Source organism: Podarcis erhardii, assembly GCF_964252035.2.
Source record: "Podarcis erhardii genome assembly, chromosome: 6".
Taxonomy (NCBI): Eukaryota; Metazoa; Chordata; class Lepidosauria; order Squamata; family Lacertidae; genus Podarcis; species Podarcis erhardii.
The window spans coordinates 35,298,763-35,317,000 of NC_138510.1; the positions used below are offsets into that span (position 1 = coordinate 35,298,763).

The 18,238-nt window shown below is 43.8% G+C and overlaps 1 protein-coding gene across 4 annotated transcripts in view; it reads left to right on the top strand.

The window, feature by feature from the left end:
• SYT6 (synaptotagmin 6) overlaps positions 1-18,238 on the top strand; it is a 140,189-nt gene that overhangs the window by 105,009 nt on the left and 16,942 nt on the right. For all 4 annotated transcript variants that reach the window (XM_081864979.1, XM_081864980.1, XM_081864981.1 and 1 more), the window contains exons 4-6: positions 12,172-12,292; positions 16,472-16,643; positions 17,144-17,294. In XM_081864979.1, coding sequence (XP_081721105.1) covers positions 12,172-12,292; positions 16,472-16,643; positions 17,144-17,294 — 444 coding nt within the window. The remainder of the gene's footprint in view (positions 1-12,171; positions 12,293-16,471; positions 16,644-17,143; positions 17,295-18,238) is intronic.

The window sequence follows — 18,238 nt, forward strand, 5'->3', positions numbered from 1 at the left end:
GGATATTTGCTGCATGTATTAATACTGCCTACTTAGCCTATGATTGCATTTGCAGCATATATTGTACTACTCTGGTTTAAACTATGCAGCCATTGTGCCCTCAGGCCTATAAATGTCTACTTGCAGAAAGGAATGGATGGAGCCATTAAAATCTGGTCTACATGTGGGGTATGAAGTTAAGGCTGTCATATCATGTTTACAGGCAGATTTCAAAGGGAAATGTGTATGTGGAGACAGAGAGAGAGAGAGAGAGAGAGAGAGAGAGAGAGAGAGAGAGAGAGAGTTGGTCCAAGGGCTTCAGTGCTGCCTTTGTCCCAATTTTGGAGCCAAATGAAAGTTCAATTGCTTCCCCATCCTCCCCTGCACCACTGTTTCCCAGAACATAGAACTGAAGCAGGAAGAGCAGAAGCAGCTTCCATGCAAACCTAGACTCTGGCTACATGCGCAGCTCATTGAGGAAAGGTACATAAACTGGTGGAGGGAGGGTTGTCTCCCAGTTGCTGCAGCTGCTCCATAGAACACAGACCTGGGAACAGCTGCCTAGACACTAGATTGGTTTGCGTAGTTCTCCAGAGCTGTGTTCTCTTTGACAATAAAGAGTTGACTCCCTGCTGTGTGCATTCCTTGGCTGGGATGCAGTCTTGACACTGTCAAGAGTTAGAGTTATGTGATTTCCCCTTTCTCTCTCCACATGCAGAATCCTGGATGTTCCGTTTCTGTACATTCGTTCATTTAAACACGGACACATTTAAAATAGCCACCATTTTTTTTCCTCACAAAGAGTGTTATTTCACTCATTTCCTGTTTGTGGACTTCCAATAGGCACCTGGATGGCCACTCTGAGAGGAGACTGCTGGAATAGATACACCTTTCCTCTGATCCAGCAGGATTCTTCTTATGTTCCTAACAAACATACAAAAACCACTCAGAGGCAACTGTTTAAATCAGTAACTTTCAAACTATATCCCTGGGACATCTGGGGCTGCAAATACCAATTGATGGAAACCAAAGGAGAGGAAAGTCCTCTCGTTCTCGAATCCTGCTTTTGTCAGTTTCCCACAGGAATCTGGTTGGCCACTGTGAGAACAGGATGCTAGACTAGATGGGCCATTGGCCTAATCCAGCAGGCTCTTCCTATGTTCTTATATTCCTTGGAAGCTTTCAGGGGTTCCTCAAGGACAGGATCAATAATGTACAGTCATACCTCGGGTTGAATGTTCTTCAGGATGAGCGCGTTCGAGTTGCGCTCCGCGGGAACCCAGAAGTAACGGAGCGCATTACTTCCAGGTTTCGCCGCTTGCACATGCACAGATGCTCAAAATGACATCACGCACATGCGCAGAAGCAGCGAAAAGCGGCGTGCGCGTCCCGCAGACGTGCCGTCGCTAGTTACATTTGCTTCTAGATGCAAACGGGGCTCTGGAACGGATCCCGTTCGCATCTAGAGGTACCACTGTACTCTTGATCAATGCTCATCATTACTGAGGTTCTCCTTCAATCTGCAGCTGTAGGACAGTGCTGGATGTACTCTAGAGTGTGTCCTTATATCATATGGGACCACTGCATTATGCACCCTAGAATGCATGTGCACATCCAATTTGCTGTAATACAAGAGTTCTTCAAGGCCAAATGACACAGTGTATGGAATTGTGTATGTGTGTGTGTGTTAAAAAACCTCAGCCCATCAACAATCCTGTTGGCCTATTCTTTCAGTGAAAAGCAGAACCAGATTTTCAGAGCCGATGCAATGACAGAATACAGTACTTGCCCTTCCCAACATGCTGCTGTTCAACTGCAACCACCAAAAACTGCTTCCCTGCCACAACATGGTTCCAGAGGCATAGCTACTATAAGAATAAACAATGTGGAAATGGTTCCTTGACGGTAGGAAGATTGAAAATAATTGGTCTAAATAATAGAAAGACTCCAAGTGGCAACCCACATACAGAGAAATCCATACAGGAGAGATTTAACTATATATTTTTGATGCATGATGACTTTGGGAATTGTTCTGAAATGAACCACACTGAACTTAGGTCAGCAGTGTTTCCTATTCTTTTTCATGATAAGGGTAATAAGGGGCAGGATCTAACCTGAGTTAATAATTTCTAAGGCTGCCATCTTCAAGTAGAAAGGAATTCCAACTGGGCTTCGCTAGACTTCTGATTGTTCATGATCAGGTTATAAAATTTTGCTGGGAGAGTTAAGCACATGCTTAGCTCTCTTTCCCGTTTGTATCAGGGTGACTTCAAAGCAATTAACCTTGGCTAGGTCATACCCATATCTGCTACAATCCATATTCTAGTTCAGCTTTTCCTCTGGTAATGCTCTGTTCCTTATATGCTGTAACTGTGTCTCGAGAGCAAAAAAGGGTCTTCATTCTTCAGCACACTTCTCCTGAGTAGAGGCAGCTCTGTTAACCAGTAGCTGAGGCTGCATACAGATGAACATATCTTCTTCAGCAGTGCCCTGGCTGTAGAGACACATTCACCATAGCAAGACATTCTGATGCCTGTTGTGGAACAGCAAATTGTACTCCTTCCACAGCCAAGTCAAGCTCCATGGTGCCCCAAGGCTGCTCACATTATTCTTGCACTCCAGCAGACATTTCATGCGCTCTTCACCCTAGAAGTAAAAATACTGCCATAAACAAGTGAGACCCTGCATCAAAATGTTGCAGTGTGCGGTGCTTCCATTCAGGGTTCCAACCACTCCATCACATTCCCCCTCCCCCAGTTTTTATCTTCCCTGTTACAGGGGCTTTTTGAAAGTGAAAGAGACTGGAGAGAAGCACAGGCAACTCCCCATTTACATGTGACTAGCATGTATACGTCTGCTGATGCGCACATGGTTTTGGGCACCACGAGGGCAGGCTTGCACAGGTCCTACTGACTTGCGCAGTGCCTTGGAACCCAACCTCTGTGTAAATGGGGAGATGCCTGAATGGGATTACACCCCCCCTCCAATTATTGTGCTGGCAGCTTTCTTTTGCTTTGATCCCCCACCCTACCAGTCTGTTGATGGGGTGGGGGGTAGAGAGAGTGACCTAATTGGCCAGACACCCAAAAAGTTGGACTGGCTTGTTAAATGACCTCAGTAGTCCCATTTGCTGGCTAAATGACTTGGGGGGGAGTCATGTTCATTTATTGATTCATAAAATTTATACACCACTTGATTGTAAACAAGCAAACATCAAACTTATTTGGAGGAGATGCAATAAGTGAAGGTCAAATGGTAAGGGGGAGATTGGAAGGGAGAGAGACTTATGAAGGAAAGCCCTTTTGGATCGGGGAGGACTCTGAAGAATCTGAATCACAAAGCAGGCTCAGCTAAGTGGCCACCTGATGGAGTAATGTGTGGGTCAGATGTGGGCTTGCTTTGGAATTCCTGCCAGTTCTGGACTTCCAAGGTCTGACTTTCTTTTCTTCCCCCCCCCCTCCACTGCTGCCAACCTGGCATTTCCCCTGCCCTTGCCACTGCCCCACCCTATCCCAGTCCTGGCAAGCTGCAGTGCCACTGCAGTCAGGAGGGTGGTGCAGAGGTGGCAGCTCATCTCACATGCCACAGTTGGCTTATATAGCAGGGGTGGGAAACATGGCTGCCTCCATGGACCCTTGTGGTCAGCCATGTTTCTTTCCTATATGGTATCCCCAGTAAGACATTGTACCGGCAAAACTATGGCTGCATGTTTTTGCAGGGTTATTCTTTTTACCCTCCAATGCCAAGTAAAAACCGCTAAATGATGCCCAACGGAACTTGGTGCCAGGACTCAGCACCAGGGTCTCTATCCAGGGTCTGTATCCCAGGCTACGTGAAGAAATCATAACAAAAAGTGTTTCTTGAGCATGTGTGGAACTCACTTCCCACATCACGAGATGACCGCTGCCCGACCCTCTAGACTCAGGATTACAGTAAAGGTCTTCAAGAGGCAGATGACGTGGCTGCCAAGCAGACTTCTAATTCCTGGATCTTCTCATCTTAGAAATTAAATGCTGGTGCCAAATAAGCAAACTGCTTTCCAACACTGTCCTGGAACCGGTTTTTCTTCTCATCATTAGAAAGGAGCAACAGTTTTTTAAAAGGGAATTATCTTCTGGAAGCTCCAAACAGGCAGTTCTTCAGAAGTCTTGTCAAAAACGTTGAACTGCTGATGGAGCATGTGTTTCTCTTTGTTACCATATGAACCTCCCTCTGTGCCAGTTTATTGGCTATCAGTGCAGATAAATAAAGTCCTGTGGATATTGCTTTATTGCCACTATGCAAACTCTCTAAGTGGATGCTTCCATCCCATTCATAAAAGCCAACTCCTAGGGGCCAAGGTCCATTAACACGCACCCCATTAAATATTTGAGGGGGGCAGCCCCCCCCCAAGTTAATAGATGTTGCCATCCAAATGATATGCATGTACTACGTCTTACGATGAATTATGTTGGGCAGGGTTTACTCCTCCCCCCCCCCCAATCTCATTGAAAATAATAAATTACGGTTTGTGGGCTTCAGAAGCAGCAAGAAACCAAGGTAATTATACTAACAAGTGATGGCCGGGATTGCCATTCTGGAATTTCTATAGTACAGGAAGCCAATGGCTTAAACGACAAACAGAAGCTATTGATGCAAGGTGTGTTGTGCAGGTGTGGATTGATAACAAGTGTTGAAAAGTGTGAGCTATCTGCAATATGCTGTTCATGCAGCATGGTTCCAGCTCATATAACTCTGGAATGTGGTGATAATTCCATCTATGCTTATCACTAAATCTCAATTATTGTTGAATGTTGCCGTTTCATCACTTCCATACACTGATCTGAAAACCCAGGCAGCCCTTTCAAAATTTGTTTTCAATGAACCAGCATCCAGCTTATGGTTGTATGAATGGGAACTGTGTACTCCTGCTGTATATGGATTTTTGCAATATTTCATCCTTTGTGAGCTAAACCTCAGCTTCCCTATATTTGGAAACATCGGGGGAATGATTCCCGCCCCCATAGTACAAATATGTCTGAATAGATTATAACTCAGAAACTCAACAGAAAACTCTGTTTTTGAATTTTTGCTATTTGAATCCTTGCATGTACTGTATATGCTACTATAACTGAAAAATTAAATAGTTCTCCCCTCCCCCTTCTCAAACTTATTATCCTCTATACATGTAACTCCCAGGGCAGCATAAATGAAACTGAACTACAATAGGTATTTTAAGACTTGAGGCATCTTTTGATTTCTTTCCCACCATATCTCAGGGGCCACTCAGAACAGGTTACAGTACATCTTAAAGACATTTCAGCCTCATAACAAACTTGGTAAGTTCAGGAGAGAAACTGTGGCTTGTCCAAGGCCACACCATAGCTGCATTTGGGTGTAATGCTAAACTATGGTTTAAAGGTAAAGGTAAAGGACCCCTGACAGTTAAGTCCAGTCACAAATGACTCTTGGGTTGCGGCGCTCATCTCACTTTACAGGCCAAGGGAGCCGGCGTTTGTCCGCTCTGCAGACAGTTTTTCTGGGTCATGTGGTCTGCATGACTAAGCTGCTTCTGGCGCAACAGAACACTGAAACCAGAGCAGCACACGGAATCACCATTTACTTTCCCACCGGAGTGGTACCTATTTATCTACTTGCACTTTTAGGGGTGTTTTCGAACTGCTAGGTTGGCAGGAGCTGGGACTGAGCAATGGGAGCTCACCCCGTTGCGGGGATTTGAACCGCTGACCCCCTGATCGGCAAGCCTGAGAGGCTTAGTGGTTTAGACCACAGTGCCACCCATGTCCCCTGCTATGGTTTAGCAGTATGTAAACAAGCCTTGGGTTAATCTGCTCTGCTCTGTCATCAGGTACAGCTGCAAGGAGGAAATTGGAAGATTTCACTTCTATTTTTGACATAATGACAGTTTATCATTCTGTCAAAACCTGGAAAAACTTTGCTTACTCTTAATTATGGCTTAGGGAAACAATCCAACTTCAGATGGTGGTTTGTGAAGTTGGCTCATTTCCCGAAACCATTGTTAAGATTAGGCCTCCCATGTATTGATAAACTGTGGTTAACTGAACACAGAAGCAAAAAGCTTCCAATCTTCATCTTAACAGCCACACCAGGGGAGTGCAGGTGCATGAATCCATGCACATAACACTAAACCATCATTCAGCATTATGTCCAAACCAGACCAATGCAATTTTGTGGTTGGGCAAAGATATGAATCTTGGTCTCCCACTTCCAAATCCAGTCTTCTTCTGTTTTATGTTCACATGGCCTATACCAAGCAAGTGGTTTGGATTAAAGTGGCTAGATGTTTGTCACACAGTTGAGTGGCAAAGCACTGCAATTTATGTGAAAGCTGGTAAAATAACACCACCTCCTAATTGGCTGAGTGTTTGAAAAGACTATATAGAAATGACTAGGTCCTAGGCATCAAACTAAAGTGGGTGCTAACCGTGTACTCCTTTTGCAATTCTCTACTTGGTATATGCTTTCCTAGGTCTCTGGTTAAATTAGTTGAGACCCTCCTGGCCTTAGTTCTGGGAGGAAATGTAGCATACAATAAATGAAGGAGAAGGCAGGGGTGAACGTTGCTCAAATTATGCTTATGCCATGTTGGCAGCACTTCCAAAGGGTTATCTGGAAATAACCAGGCATTAATAATACGGCCTGATTGCAGCAGTGATTAGGTATGAACTGCTCTGGCAGCTATCACCACTGGGCTATGAGATGCGTTTCAGGAATGCTATCTCTTAGACAGAACCTTTAACATGCTCGTCCCAATTAAGCTCAAGTATTTCTCATCAGGATTTGATGGAATTCTGTAGTGGATGGCTCTGCCCAGGAGCACACACCGAGAAGCCTAGCTATTACATTCTGTCCCCTAAATTTGAACCATCTGGGTATGCACTAACAAATACTGTATACCAGAGCAATCCAGTTATCCTGTAAAGAAATTAGAATTTTCAGCCTCCAGTCTGAGGGGTGTGCATCAGATTTCGATGTCTCCCAAATCAAGAACAAAGCTGGACCACTTTGCACAGATTTGGGGGCTTGTCCAAGCCACAGGGGGGCCTCTCCAAAGTGCCCTGAAATGATTTGGAGCAATACAGGGTGTGTGTGTTTTTTTAAAAAAAGTTGTGCAGTGTGTCTGCAAAAATTGAAACACAAGGGTGGGAAGAGGGGGGGAGGGGGGGCTCTTTTGTGACTGACAGGTTTAACTTCCTATCAAAGAGAATGATTTTATAGAATTGTAGAATTGGAAGGGACCACAAGGGTCATTGCAATTCAGTCACAATGTTTTGCAAATACTGAATACTGAGAAATCAGGGTTCAGGTCAGGGGTTCCCTGCCACTGATGTGTGTTGCATCACCCCAATCTGTTTTCTCTTCCCTTTCTATGTGTATTTCATGAAATTCTAAGCTGCTTGTGGAAAATTTTGCCTCTTAACTTATTCGCATAGTACAGTCAGATTGCAGTCTGAACATGATCATATATAATGCAAGTAAATAATGTTGTTGTTGTTTGTCTGCACATTCATACACCCACTGTCGCATCCTGGAAAAGTTGGATAACCAAAGCCCCAGAGTAGATGCAGTCCAATGGCTACTGCTTGGGATAATTTTTATGATCAAAATGCTTCAGGTCTGCCATTATAGAGTGTGTGTTTTCGGAACTCTAACTTGGTTTCAACACCATGCTTGGAAGACTGAAAATAATGGCACTGCAACTGAATGTGTCCGAAGCCCCATTTTCTTTATCCCTGAATTTTCAAAACTTGCCTCCATAAACCAAGTTCCAAGGTTAGAGACAAGGGGTGGGGAAGATCTGAGATCTAGCACGTCTCATTCTGGCAGCCAAGCACAGTAAACAGCACTCTTCTCAATAAGTTATCACACATGGAAGTTAGATGTGCCTTTGAGTCTCTCTTGCATTTTGTGTGTTACATGTGCATCTGGTTAATATGGTATAGCACACAGAAGAGAAATAAAATGTACATTAGCCTCAGCATAGGTTGTCCATTTGCATTACAAAACCCATTTAGGCCAAAGGCAATTTTGAGTCACACATGCAGAAACATTTAAGGAGTTGTGAAGTTAATGAGATGAGTGTGAAGAGTCTGGACAATAAAGCTGCTGTATCCGTTTCCATGTTCCTTTTACTAGACACTTGTGCCTAATATTCACCCCCAAGCGGAGAAGGGAAAATGTCTATGGAATGGCTGCTATTTTATTCTTGATTGGTCATCTTCAAGGTGTGTTTATCACGCTGGTGTGATAGTAGCATCTGGTTGAAATTTCTGAATCGATGACTTATGAGAAATCTTGTTTGTGAAGCAATCTTTATGAGGAATAGTGGTGGTAAAGATGATGCTTTAATATCTCATGAGATAGCCATCCAGGAGGTCCCAGTCTCACTCTTGAGTTTGCCGGAGAAAGAGACAGCGCATATGAGAAAAGTTCTATGGTGCCACCTAGAGGTATAGAAAAGACCTCACTTAAATGGTTCTCCACAGCAGTCATAGCATAACCTATTATACTATTGTAAGGGCACAATGAACCATCCCATTCCAATTGTGAAGAAAACAAAAATGGAAAAGCTTTTAGAGATAGAGGAAGCTTAGAAGAACACAATCTTGTCCAGATCTCTTCCTCAGCATTCCAAAGAGATGCCCCATGCCTTTTCTTATTCCTGAAATACATCTTCTTCATCATCATCATTTATTGAGTTTATATACCAACCTATACCTGGAGGTCTCAGGGCGGTTCACAGAAAAGATCACAACATATGTGATCAAAATAAAAACAACAACCCAATAACACCCACCCAGAAAAGAGCCATATTTTAAAAGGGTATAGGATATCAAACAGATTGACCAAAGGCCTGGTTAAAAAGGAACATTTTTGCCTGGTGCCTAAGTGTGAGTAATGAAGACGCCAGGCAAACTTCGCTGGGGAGAGCATTCCACAGACGGGGAACCACTGCAGAGAAGGCCCGTTCTCGTGTTGCCACCCTCTGCACCTCTCAAGGAGGAGGCATAACATCTTATGTGGAAACATCAAATAAAGTTCCATTTTCAAAGTACTCTTTAAAGGTATAACACAGGTAGCTTTTGCAGGAAGTTGCAGCAAAACCCAGTTTCTGTCATCTCAGGGAGAGTTTGTGAACGTAGGTCACTCATCACTTAGCAATTCTGACCTTGTCAGTAATCTGCAAAAGGTTTCCTTGGGAAGCAAAGGCTAAATATTGACCTGCTTCCACGAGGGCACACATGCAGATATGATGAAACCCCCTAATTAATCCTAGTTATTTTAAGCCACATTTGGCATGCATCAGGCATTCTCTGGTGTTTAGCAGAGGTACAATGATGGGTTGAGGGTGCCAGAACACCTGCAAAGGTCATTTTTACAGCACATTCCTACTTGGTAGAGGTGTGACAAGTAAATAGATAGGTGAGCAAGGAGAGGACAAAGGAGATTATTTTAGAACTGAAATTGCCCATTGTGGGTTGGAAAATATACCTCTAATCATATATTTCATGGTGCCACCTTGTAGAAGGAGCAACAATGATACGGCAAGGTGGGGTGGTTTGTTGGCTTAAGTTTGCATTTTCTATGATAGTTCAGTTTGTTTGAGATAAGAGCATAGAAGAAGAGGCCTTCTGGATCCAGTCTAGCATCCTGTTCTCACAGTGGCCAATCAGATGTCAATGAAGCCCGCAAAGAGGACATGAGCCAGAATCGGCCCAGCCATTAGGCAGGGTGAGGCCACTGCTTCAGGCGGCAGAAGCCCTGCAGGCAGCACACTTACAGATGCCCTGCTGCCTCCACCAGTGGTGGAGAAGCACCAAAATGGACTGTGTCCATTTTGGGTGAGACCTCACCTGAAATTGGGTACAAGATCTCAAATTTATTTGAGGCAAGATCTTACCCCAAATCAGCACGATGTTGCCCAAAATCAGTGCTGATGATAGCACTGGGATCTGGCTTGCTGGGCCAAAAATATCCTCCACCCTTGCCCTAGCCGGTGATGGAACCCTGGGAGCTGTCCTTTTTATAAACAGATTATTTATGTAATGTTTCTTAATAGGGCTGCATTATTTAGTGTTTTAATTGAATAGATTAATCACTCTTAAAACTTTTTGACAGACCAAAAATGTTTCTCCTCCAGTTAATTGGGCAGCAGAAGTTTAAATGTGTGGGTTTTTTTTAATTTAATCATTTATAAATGTTTGTAAAAGCTACAGATGACTAGTCCCATTTTAAAAGAAACATTCCTTGTTGCGTGTAGAGAGGAGAGCTAAAAGCACCCTGGAGGCCAGTCCATTAGGGCGAATGTAGCACTGCCTCCACCAAGTGCCCACCTACCCAACTTTTTAAAACCAGGGCAGCGGGTGGCACTGCCTGTCAGCTTCCTCCCCCTTAGACTCAGCATTGCTTTTGTAGAACTGTAGAAGGGAAAGGGGCTCCACACGCCATTTGCTATGACTCCACATACTGTTCGCCTTCCTGCTTTCTGCCCTACCAACACCAGTACAGACCAGCCCCTGCTCTGAAAGCCCCACATCAGATGATGCCGGTTACAACACATGTGCATCTTGTGAAAATGAATAAAGTATTGTTTGCTTTTTAGAACAATTATTTTTCTCCTGTAATTATTTATCTGGAGGATTTTTACCCCAGTAAAGAACCTCCCCCCCCCTTAAAAAAAGGTGGCTTACCAAGTTTAGTGATAAGCCTGCCTTCAGGCTTAAAAGACATCACACAAAAGATAAGGGGATGGGAAGGGATGATGGGGAGAATGACCAGGCACTAGTTACGAAGTTTTTATACCAGCCAGTTGAAATGGAAAGACCATTCCAGGAGAAGAGGAGACAAAAGTTGCTGGTCTTTCAGCAGGGCCTATAGCAGGGGTGCCCAAACTTTTTTCAAAGAGGGCCAGATTTGATGAAGTGAACATGCGTAAGGGCCAACCAAAGTTGTTGAGCTCTTTTTACAATTTTACCCCAGGTCATATACTGTCTTGGGGACCGGATTAAATCGACCAGTGGGCCAGATAAAGCCCCCGAAATGGACTTTCGACATGCCTGGCCTATAGCATGGTCCTACTTCCCTGCTCTTCCTCCTCCTGTTTCAGAATAGCTTAAGATGAACACCTAAGTTAGTTGTTCTAAGTTAATGAGAAGATTCATAGAATTGTAGGGCTAGTAGCTAAGGGGTGGCGAGGAAGGCCCCCGCCAGGGGTGCAGGCAAGGGGGTGCGCAAAATCGGCTTATATGTCCATAAATATGTCTATAAATAAAAATAGTGATTAGTGTGTGAGGAACTGAATGGGTGGAGGAGAGGTGGAAAGAAGAGCTAAGGGGTGCAATCTGTACGATTCTGCCAGGGGTGCAAGATCACCTAGCTACAGATCTGCCCAGGGGTCATCTAGTCCAACCCTCTGCAATTCAGGAATCAGAGCTAAAGAATTCCTGACAGATGGCCATCCAGCCTACACTGCAGATATCAGAACTTACTTCCAGAAGATGATTTAAATATAGTCAAAATTATGACTACATGTCTGCCAACAGTGACTTGGCATCCACTCCATTCACACCACATTTTTTCCCGCAGTTACAGAAGCCTAATGCATAGTTTCTCAACCTGTCACCATTTTCAGAGTGGTATTAGTGATGAGCACTTTGCTTCCTCTTGCCTTGCCTTGCCTTGCCTTGCCTTGCCTTGCCTTGGGGGAGGTGGGAGTTAAAAGGATCTGGAAAAGATAGAGAGAAAATGCAAAGGAGAAAAATATTGGTCTACCAGACTTTTAGAAGACATCTGAAGGCAGCCCTGTTTAGGGAAGCTTTTAATGTTTAACAGACTATTGTATTTTAATATTTTGTTGGAAGCCGCCCAAAGTGGCTGGGGAAACCTAGCCAGATGGGCGGGGTAGAAATAATAAATTATTATTATTATTGTGTTCAGGGCCGGCCCAACATTTTGGCACCTGAGGCAAACCACACTAGGGAATAAGGGGTGAGTGAGGATCTATATCCAGAACAAGGGGAGGGGAAAATAACGACCTACATCAGGATCAGCTGCTGCTGTGGATCCTGCAGCCTGAGGTGGTTACTTCAGCTTGCCTCATGGATGGGCCGGCCCTGGCTACGTTTGCTTCTTACCCATTTCTAATGCTCTGTGTTTTCTCTTTCATTAAAGGAAAGTGTGGACCTGGGGGAGATCATGTTTTCCCTTTGTTATCTGCCAACTGCAGGTCGCCTCACTTTAACAGTCATTAAATGCAGGAATCTCAAAGCGATGGACATAACTGGTTACTCAGGTGAGTGTTCCCTTGCTCAGAGCAAGGAATTTCTATATGTGATCTTGCTCCTGTGGTGATATATTTATTTCATTTATTTCACAAGAGTGTAACAAAACCTCAAAGTGTGTAACAAAAAGTTGTTGTTGTTTGCCTCCATCTGTCTCAAGAGACAATGGAGTGCACCTTTGGGGATGAAGTGAAACTGCTGTAGAATCACAGTGGCTGCAGAGACCAGTAACTCATAACTGCTGCCTCCCACGCTGTTTTTGCTGAATTAGCAGCACTGAAGTGACCTCCCTAGGGTGCAGCCTGGGCAGTGTGTATGGAGGTCCTGCACTGCCCAGATGACAAGACCCACCCCTCCCCCTCAGCCACCCTGTTGTGGTTCAAAGGAAAGCAGAGCAATACATTAGGCACCAGCTTAGCTGCAGGAGTTGCCAGAAGGAGGCATACAAGGCACCATCCAACTGTCTTAGGGACTCTTCTCTGGATTTGTTTAGGATTCACTTCTTAGTTTTTTCTTCTCCTGAAGATATCCTGCAAGGCAGCAGAGGTTTGGGATCAGAGTTTTCCCTCTCCTAGATGGGCTACTTTCCCAGGTTGACAAGCTCCATCTACCCCTCATTTCCCTCTACAGTATGTGCAATAACCACCTAGGTGACTGTTGGGTGCATTATTGGTCCTGTCTGTTCAATCTGCCAGAGCCTGTCTTCACATGCAGGGAAAGTCCCTAACTCACCAAGGATTTGAGACCTACTGGCTACCACACCTGGTTCAACCTGCCAGTCAAAGCCCTTTCCCAGGCTGTGGCTGCTGATGTATGCTCACAGCCTCTAGGAGCCACAGATGGAGCTGAGCACAGGGTGGGGACCAAAGGTGGGCAAACTGCCCTAGAAGGAGCACGACGTGTCCCCCATCTAACACCCCATACACCCCAATTTACAAAAAGCATAAAACCATGAAATCATCAGTAAGCTGAAAACCAAATTCAAACATAGGTCAACATTCTGCTGAAACAAAAATGCTTTTAGCAGGCACAGAAAAGAGTACAGTCAATAGGCAGGGAGTTCCAAGGTATGAATGGTGCCACTGTCTTGCTTTAATAATCAGACAATGAGTTTCTTTGTTATATGGATACCATTCATTCAAACTAGCCATCAACAAAACAGAAGTATTTCCTTCCCATCCATACACAAACAATAGTATGATGCATTGAAGATTTTGGCTGGAGCAGGTCAGAGGAAGTTCTTGAAAGCATTGTTGCTCTGGCAAGCCTGAGACTGCATCACTAGAGCTAGGTCAGAATCCAAGAACTAAGTAGAGAAAGAGGGAGCATTAGGCAGGCTTTAAAGATGGGGCTGATGGGAGTCCAAAACATGGGAAAAGCACCAGGTTGGCAGGGCTGCTGTACTGTAACCAGACCTAATGATGTGTAACTGAAATATCTTATTCTTCCCCTTTACTCCACCTCCCTCCCTATTTCTTGTTGTTTTCACAGTGTCAGATTTTAGCCAGAAAGCCCTCAGGGCAGAGCCCTGCCTTATGTACGTTGGTAGCACAACAACAATTACAACAAAAAGGATAAAACAATAATTTCACACTGATTTCCATAGAATTAAGGTGTGGCTAATTTTTGCAGGATCGCACCATGTATTCCTATACCCTCCACCACTTTCCCAGTCAGCTGTGGAGCAAACCAATAGGAGAAGTGAGCCAATGGTCAATCCAATTGATCTGATTGCAGAACTGATTGAAGCTCAGTTAACCCCAAACTGAGATTGCATCAGTTGGGTTTACTAATCACATGTTCTAATTCCTAAGATTTCATGGGCTTAATCTTTCAGGTGCTACAAGACTCTTTTGTTCTGTTTTGTTTTTTGCTGTTTTGGATTAACACTGCAACTTCTCCACAAATTCTGTTCCCTGTAGATTTGCCACATGGATTATTTGGGAAATGATAGAGCTGATATAAACACACACACATATATAATTCTTTTTGAGAACTTTCATTGTGCAGATAGTTGAGTTTCTGCCATAACAACTATTTTTAATGGCCCAGATTTCCACTTATCAGTGTCTTGAGTATTGCTGGCAAACATTTTAATCTACAGCAGCAACGGCAGAGACTGTTTGGGCAGACAAACATTTCTGCTCAGATGGCATTTGATGCAGGTTGAATCACTGCAAATCCATGGTTCAGAGGGAAAACAGCTCAGTAGCTCAGCAGTGATGCCCTATATAGTTACTGGAACTTCTAAATACGCAGCGATTTTCTCCAGCAGCCTACATAGAATTTGAACTATGTTGGAAACTCAGAAGCAATTTGCCGAAGTCAATCTCTGGGGCAGCTAGGGAGGTATTGCTGCCTTATTTTCCCTTCTCTTTCCCCTGTTTCCATTGACAAAAAGCTGCTAAAATCCCAGTGTGGTGTAGTGGTTAAGAGCGGTAGTCTCGTAATCTGGGGAACCGGGTTCGCGTCTCCGCTCCTCCACATGCAGCTGCTGGGTCACCTTGGGCTAGTCACACTTCTTTGAAGTCTCTCAGCCTCACTCACCTCACAGAGTGTTTGTTGTGGGGGAGGAAGGGAAAGGAGAATGTTAGCCGCTTTGAGACTCCTTAAAGGGAGTGAAAGGCGGGATATCAAATCCAAACTCTTCTTCTTCTTCTTCTTACATGAATTCATTTCTTGAAAATAGTTCACAGACATATAGCTTACCAGACACGGTGCACAAGGAAAGAACTGTAGGGATGCTCATGCATGAAGAACACCTGTCTCATATTAAAGAATAGTAAATGGACTGGTGGACATATTTAGCAATGAGCACAGGAAACAGGTCCAGAAGACTCTGTTGGAAAAGGAGTGATCTGTGGAAGAGCTGCATAATTACAAAATCACTACCTCCCTACAGAAAAGCAGACCCACATATACATACATGGCATGGTATTCAATTACGGTAAGTTTTGCTCAAGAGCAGACCCACTGAAGTTAATGGACACCACTGTTAGATCCATCAGTTCCAATAGGTCTACTCTGAGTACAACTTACTTGAATACCACCAATGGTCTCTGGATTGACAGGTGATTTAATGTCCCAAAAGTTCAAAAAAAAAAGTTTGTTCTAACCCATACTTTTCTAGTCTTCCATGTAATTCAATGAGCTCCATTGAATTTTGTAGACAAAAATTTTGTTGACAAAAAAACAACAACCCCACCCCGTAAACATTTCCCTGCTGCAAAGCATGGGAGCAATCGTTATGACATCCCTAAAACTGACAGATTAAGAAATCTGGCACACCTGAGGAAGTGTTCATCACTAGACCGTTATATGTTGGACCTGTAGCAAAGTGCTGCAGTTTGGAGTCCTCAGCTTCCAGGTTCCAGCCAGCCAACCAGCTGTGTCCTTTCCACAAATATTCTATGCCATTCCCCTCACATCCCCTCCAATGGCCACTCAGCATTCTGTGGCCACTGAGCATGCTCAGCCCCTCATTGGGCTATTTTGGTGAGCCCCTCTTCTCCCCTGCAAAATATCTGTACATTTCCCCAAGTCAATGTGGTGTAGTGGTTAAGAGCGTTGGACTCGCGAACCGGGTTCGCGTCTCCACTCCTCCATATGCAGCTGCTGGGTGACCTTGGGCTAGTCACACTTCTCTGAAGTCTCTCAGCCCCACTCACCTCACAGAGTGTTTGTTGTGAGGGAGGAAGGGAAAGGAGAATGTTAGCTGCTTTGAGACTCCTTTGGGTAGTGATAAAGCGGGATATCAAATCCAAACTCTTCTTCTTCTATTACTGTGCATAGATAGTGCTGCTTTGTCTCGATGTGGGTCCACACTCAGAAAATGAGCTTGCTGTTAATTTATAGGATATTAGTTTATAATATGACATAAAGGTAATGTTATGTTCTGAATCCCCTTTTTTGCACACAGTTTTATTGTTAACTAACCATAGTTGTGTTTGAATGATCAAACATGATACTACCGAAGATGTGGAAGAAGGAGTGAGATTGTGATGGCAATCCATGATCCCATGTGCTCTTTTTGCCCAGAGCCTAGGTGCATGCAAACCCAGACAAACTCCTGCTTCCACATGTTCCATATTTCATTTGGTCATGTGAGCAGTAGGGATCCCATGGATACTGGGAGGAAGAGAAAAGGCCTTTAATCAATGCTGTCATTTTCCCTTTCTCCTGCTCTCCAGATCCTTACGTCAAGGTGTCCTTGCTCTGTGATGGAAGGAGGCTAAAGAAGAAGAAAACTACCATTAAAAGAAACACACTTAATCCTAACTACAATGAGGCAATAATCTTTGATATCCCTCCAGAGAACATGGACCAAGTCAGCCTGCTTATCTCTGTTATGGATTACGACCGGTAGGAGGGAATCTCTGTAATGCTTAAATCCCATTCGAGCCATTTCCTCGTTCTTAAGTTTCCATGGTGTGACTCACTTGATTACGTGACTGGGTTGTGCAAGAGACAAGTCATGTTATTAGAAATATCAAGCTGCACTTCTTGCTTCTCAAGTATTTCCCCTTTGGGTCAGCAGGGCATGTTCCTAGGATTTAATTGGCTCTGGAAAGAGCATGACTCTGGCTTCCTCTGAAGTCACAGGAGCATAAATCATGTTCATGCTTGAAGATTCACATGGAGATAAGTCTTGATAATGACAGCATACACTCCCTATTTACCAGGGACAGTCCTTATCCCATTTGCAGACATGTGTCTGATTTGCCTATGAGGCATGCTGTATTAAAATTCTGTTCTCATTTGTAGCTTCAGCAAGAAGGGTGGAAGAAGCAGAAGGGACGGGTTTAAATGTGTCACTATGGCAAAAGAAAGCATGTCTAAAACATGTTCCATGTGTGTTTCAGAGTCGGCCATAATGAGATTATTGGGGTTTGCCGTGTAGCAAACAATGCTGAGGGACTAGGCCGAGACCACTGGAACGAAATGCTGGCTTACCCACGGAAACCAATTGCACACTGGCACCCACTAGTAGAGGTGAAGAAATCCTTCAAGGAGGTATGTAAAGTATTTAATAACTTCATTTGAATGTATGTTTTGTAGGCCAAGATTATTTTTGGAGAAGCTTGCACTTGTACCTTGTGAATTTTGAAGAACACCTTACCCAATGATAGGCTTTGTAGCTATACTATCAAAGTAAGACAAAACAAATTCCTTCCAGTAGCACCTTAAAGACCAACTAAGTCAGTTCTTGGTATGAGCTTTCGTGTGCATGCACACTTCTTCAGATACCTATCTGAAGAAGTGTGCATGCACACATAAGCTCATACCAAGAACTGACTTAGTTGGTCTTTAAGGTGCTACTGGAAGGAATTTGTTTTGTTTTGACTATGGCAGACCAACACGGCTACCTATCTGTATCAAAGTAAGAGTTAAGTTTACAGATACTGTTGGTGTGGTTGTGTTGTATTCATGCACACCTCCCTACCCATGTTTTGGCTCCAGAAACCTGCAGCAGTGCCTTAAGCATTTTGGCCCGGCTTCAACTTGCACAGAACTTTGTTAATAGACCAATTTATTTTAACCAGCTCAAATGTGCAGCTTTAATCCTTTTTAATTTCAGAGCAATGCACAAAACGTGCCTACTTCCATGGACTTTGAAGCTAGGAATAAAGCAGAGAACTGAGTAAAATGGAAGGAGTTAATGGAGCTGATCTTTGCTGAAGCAGAAGTACATAAGTCATCTGCAGCCTCCAGAACTGTTCAAAATCTAATATGATATCTACAGTGCCATCTGCAGAACACGATGCTCTAGTGGCCAGCTTCTAGGAGAAATACCCTACTATTATTACTTAATCACTTTTTTCAGAAAGGTGAACTCAAAGCCACTTACAAAATGAACATTAAAAGCAAGTGTAAAGGAACCTAAAACGCACCTATACTGTGTATAAAGCAGAGCCAATTCCACCTCACCTTCTAAAAGATAAATAGAAATTAAGATC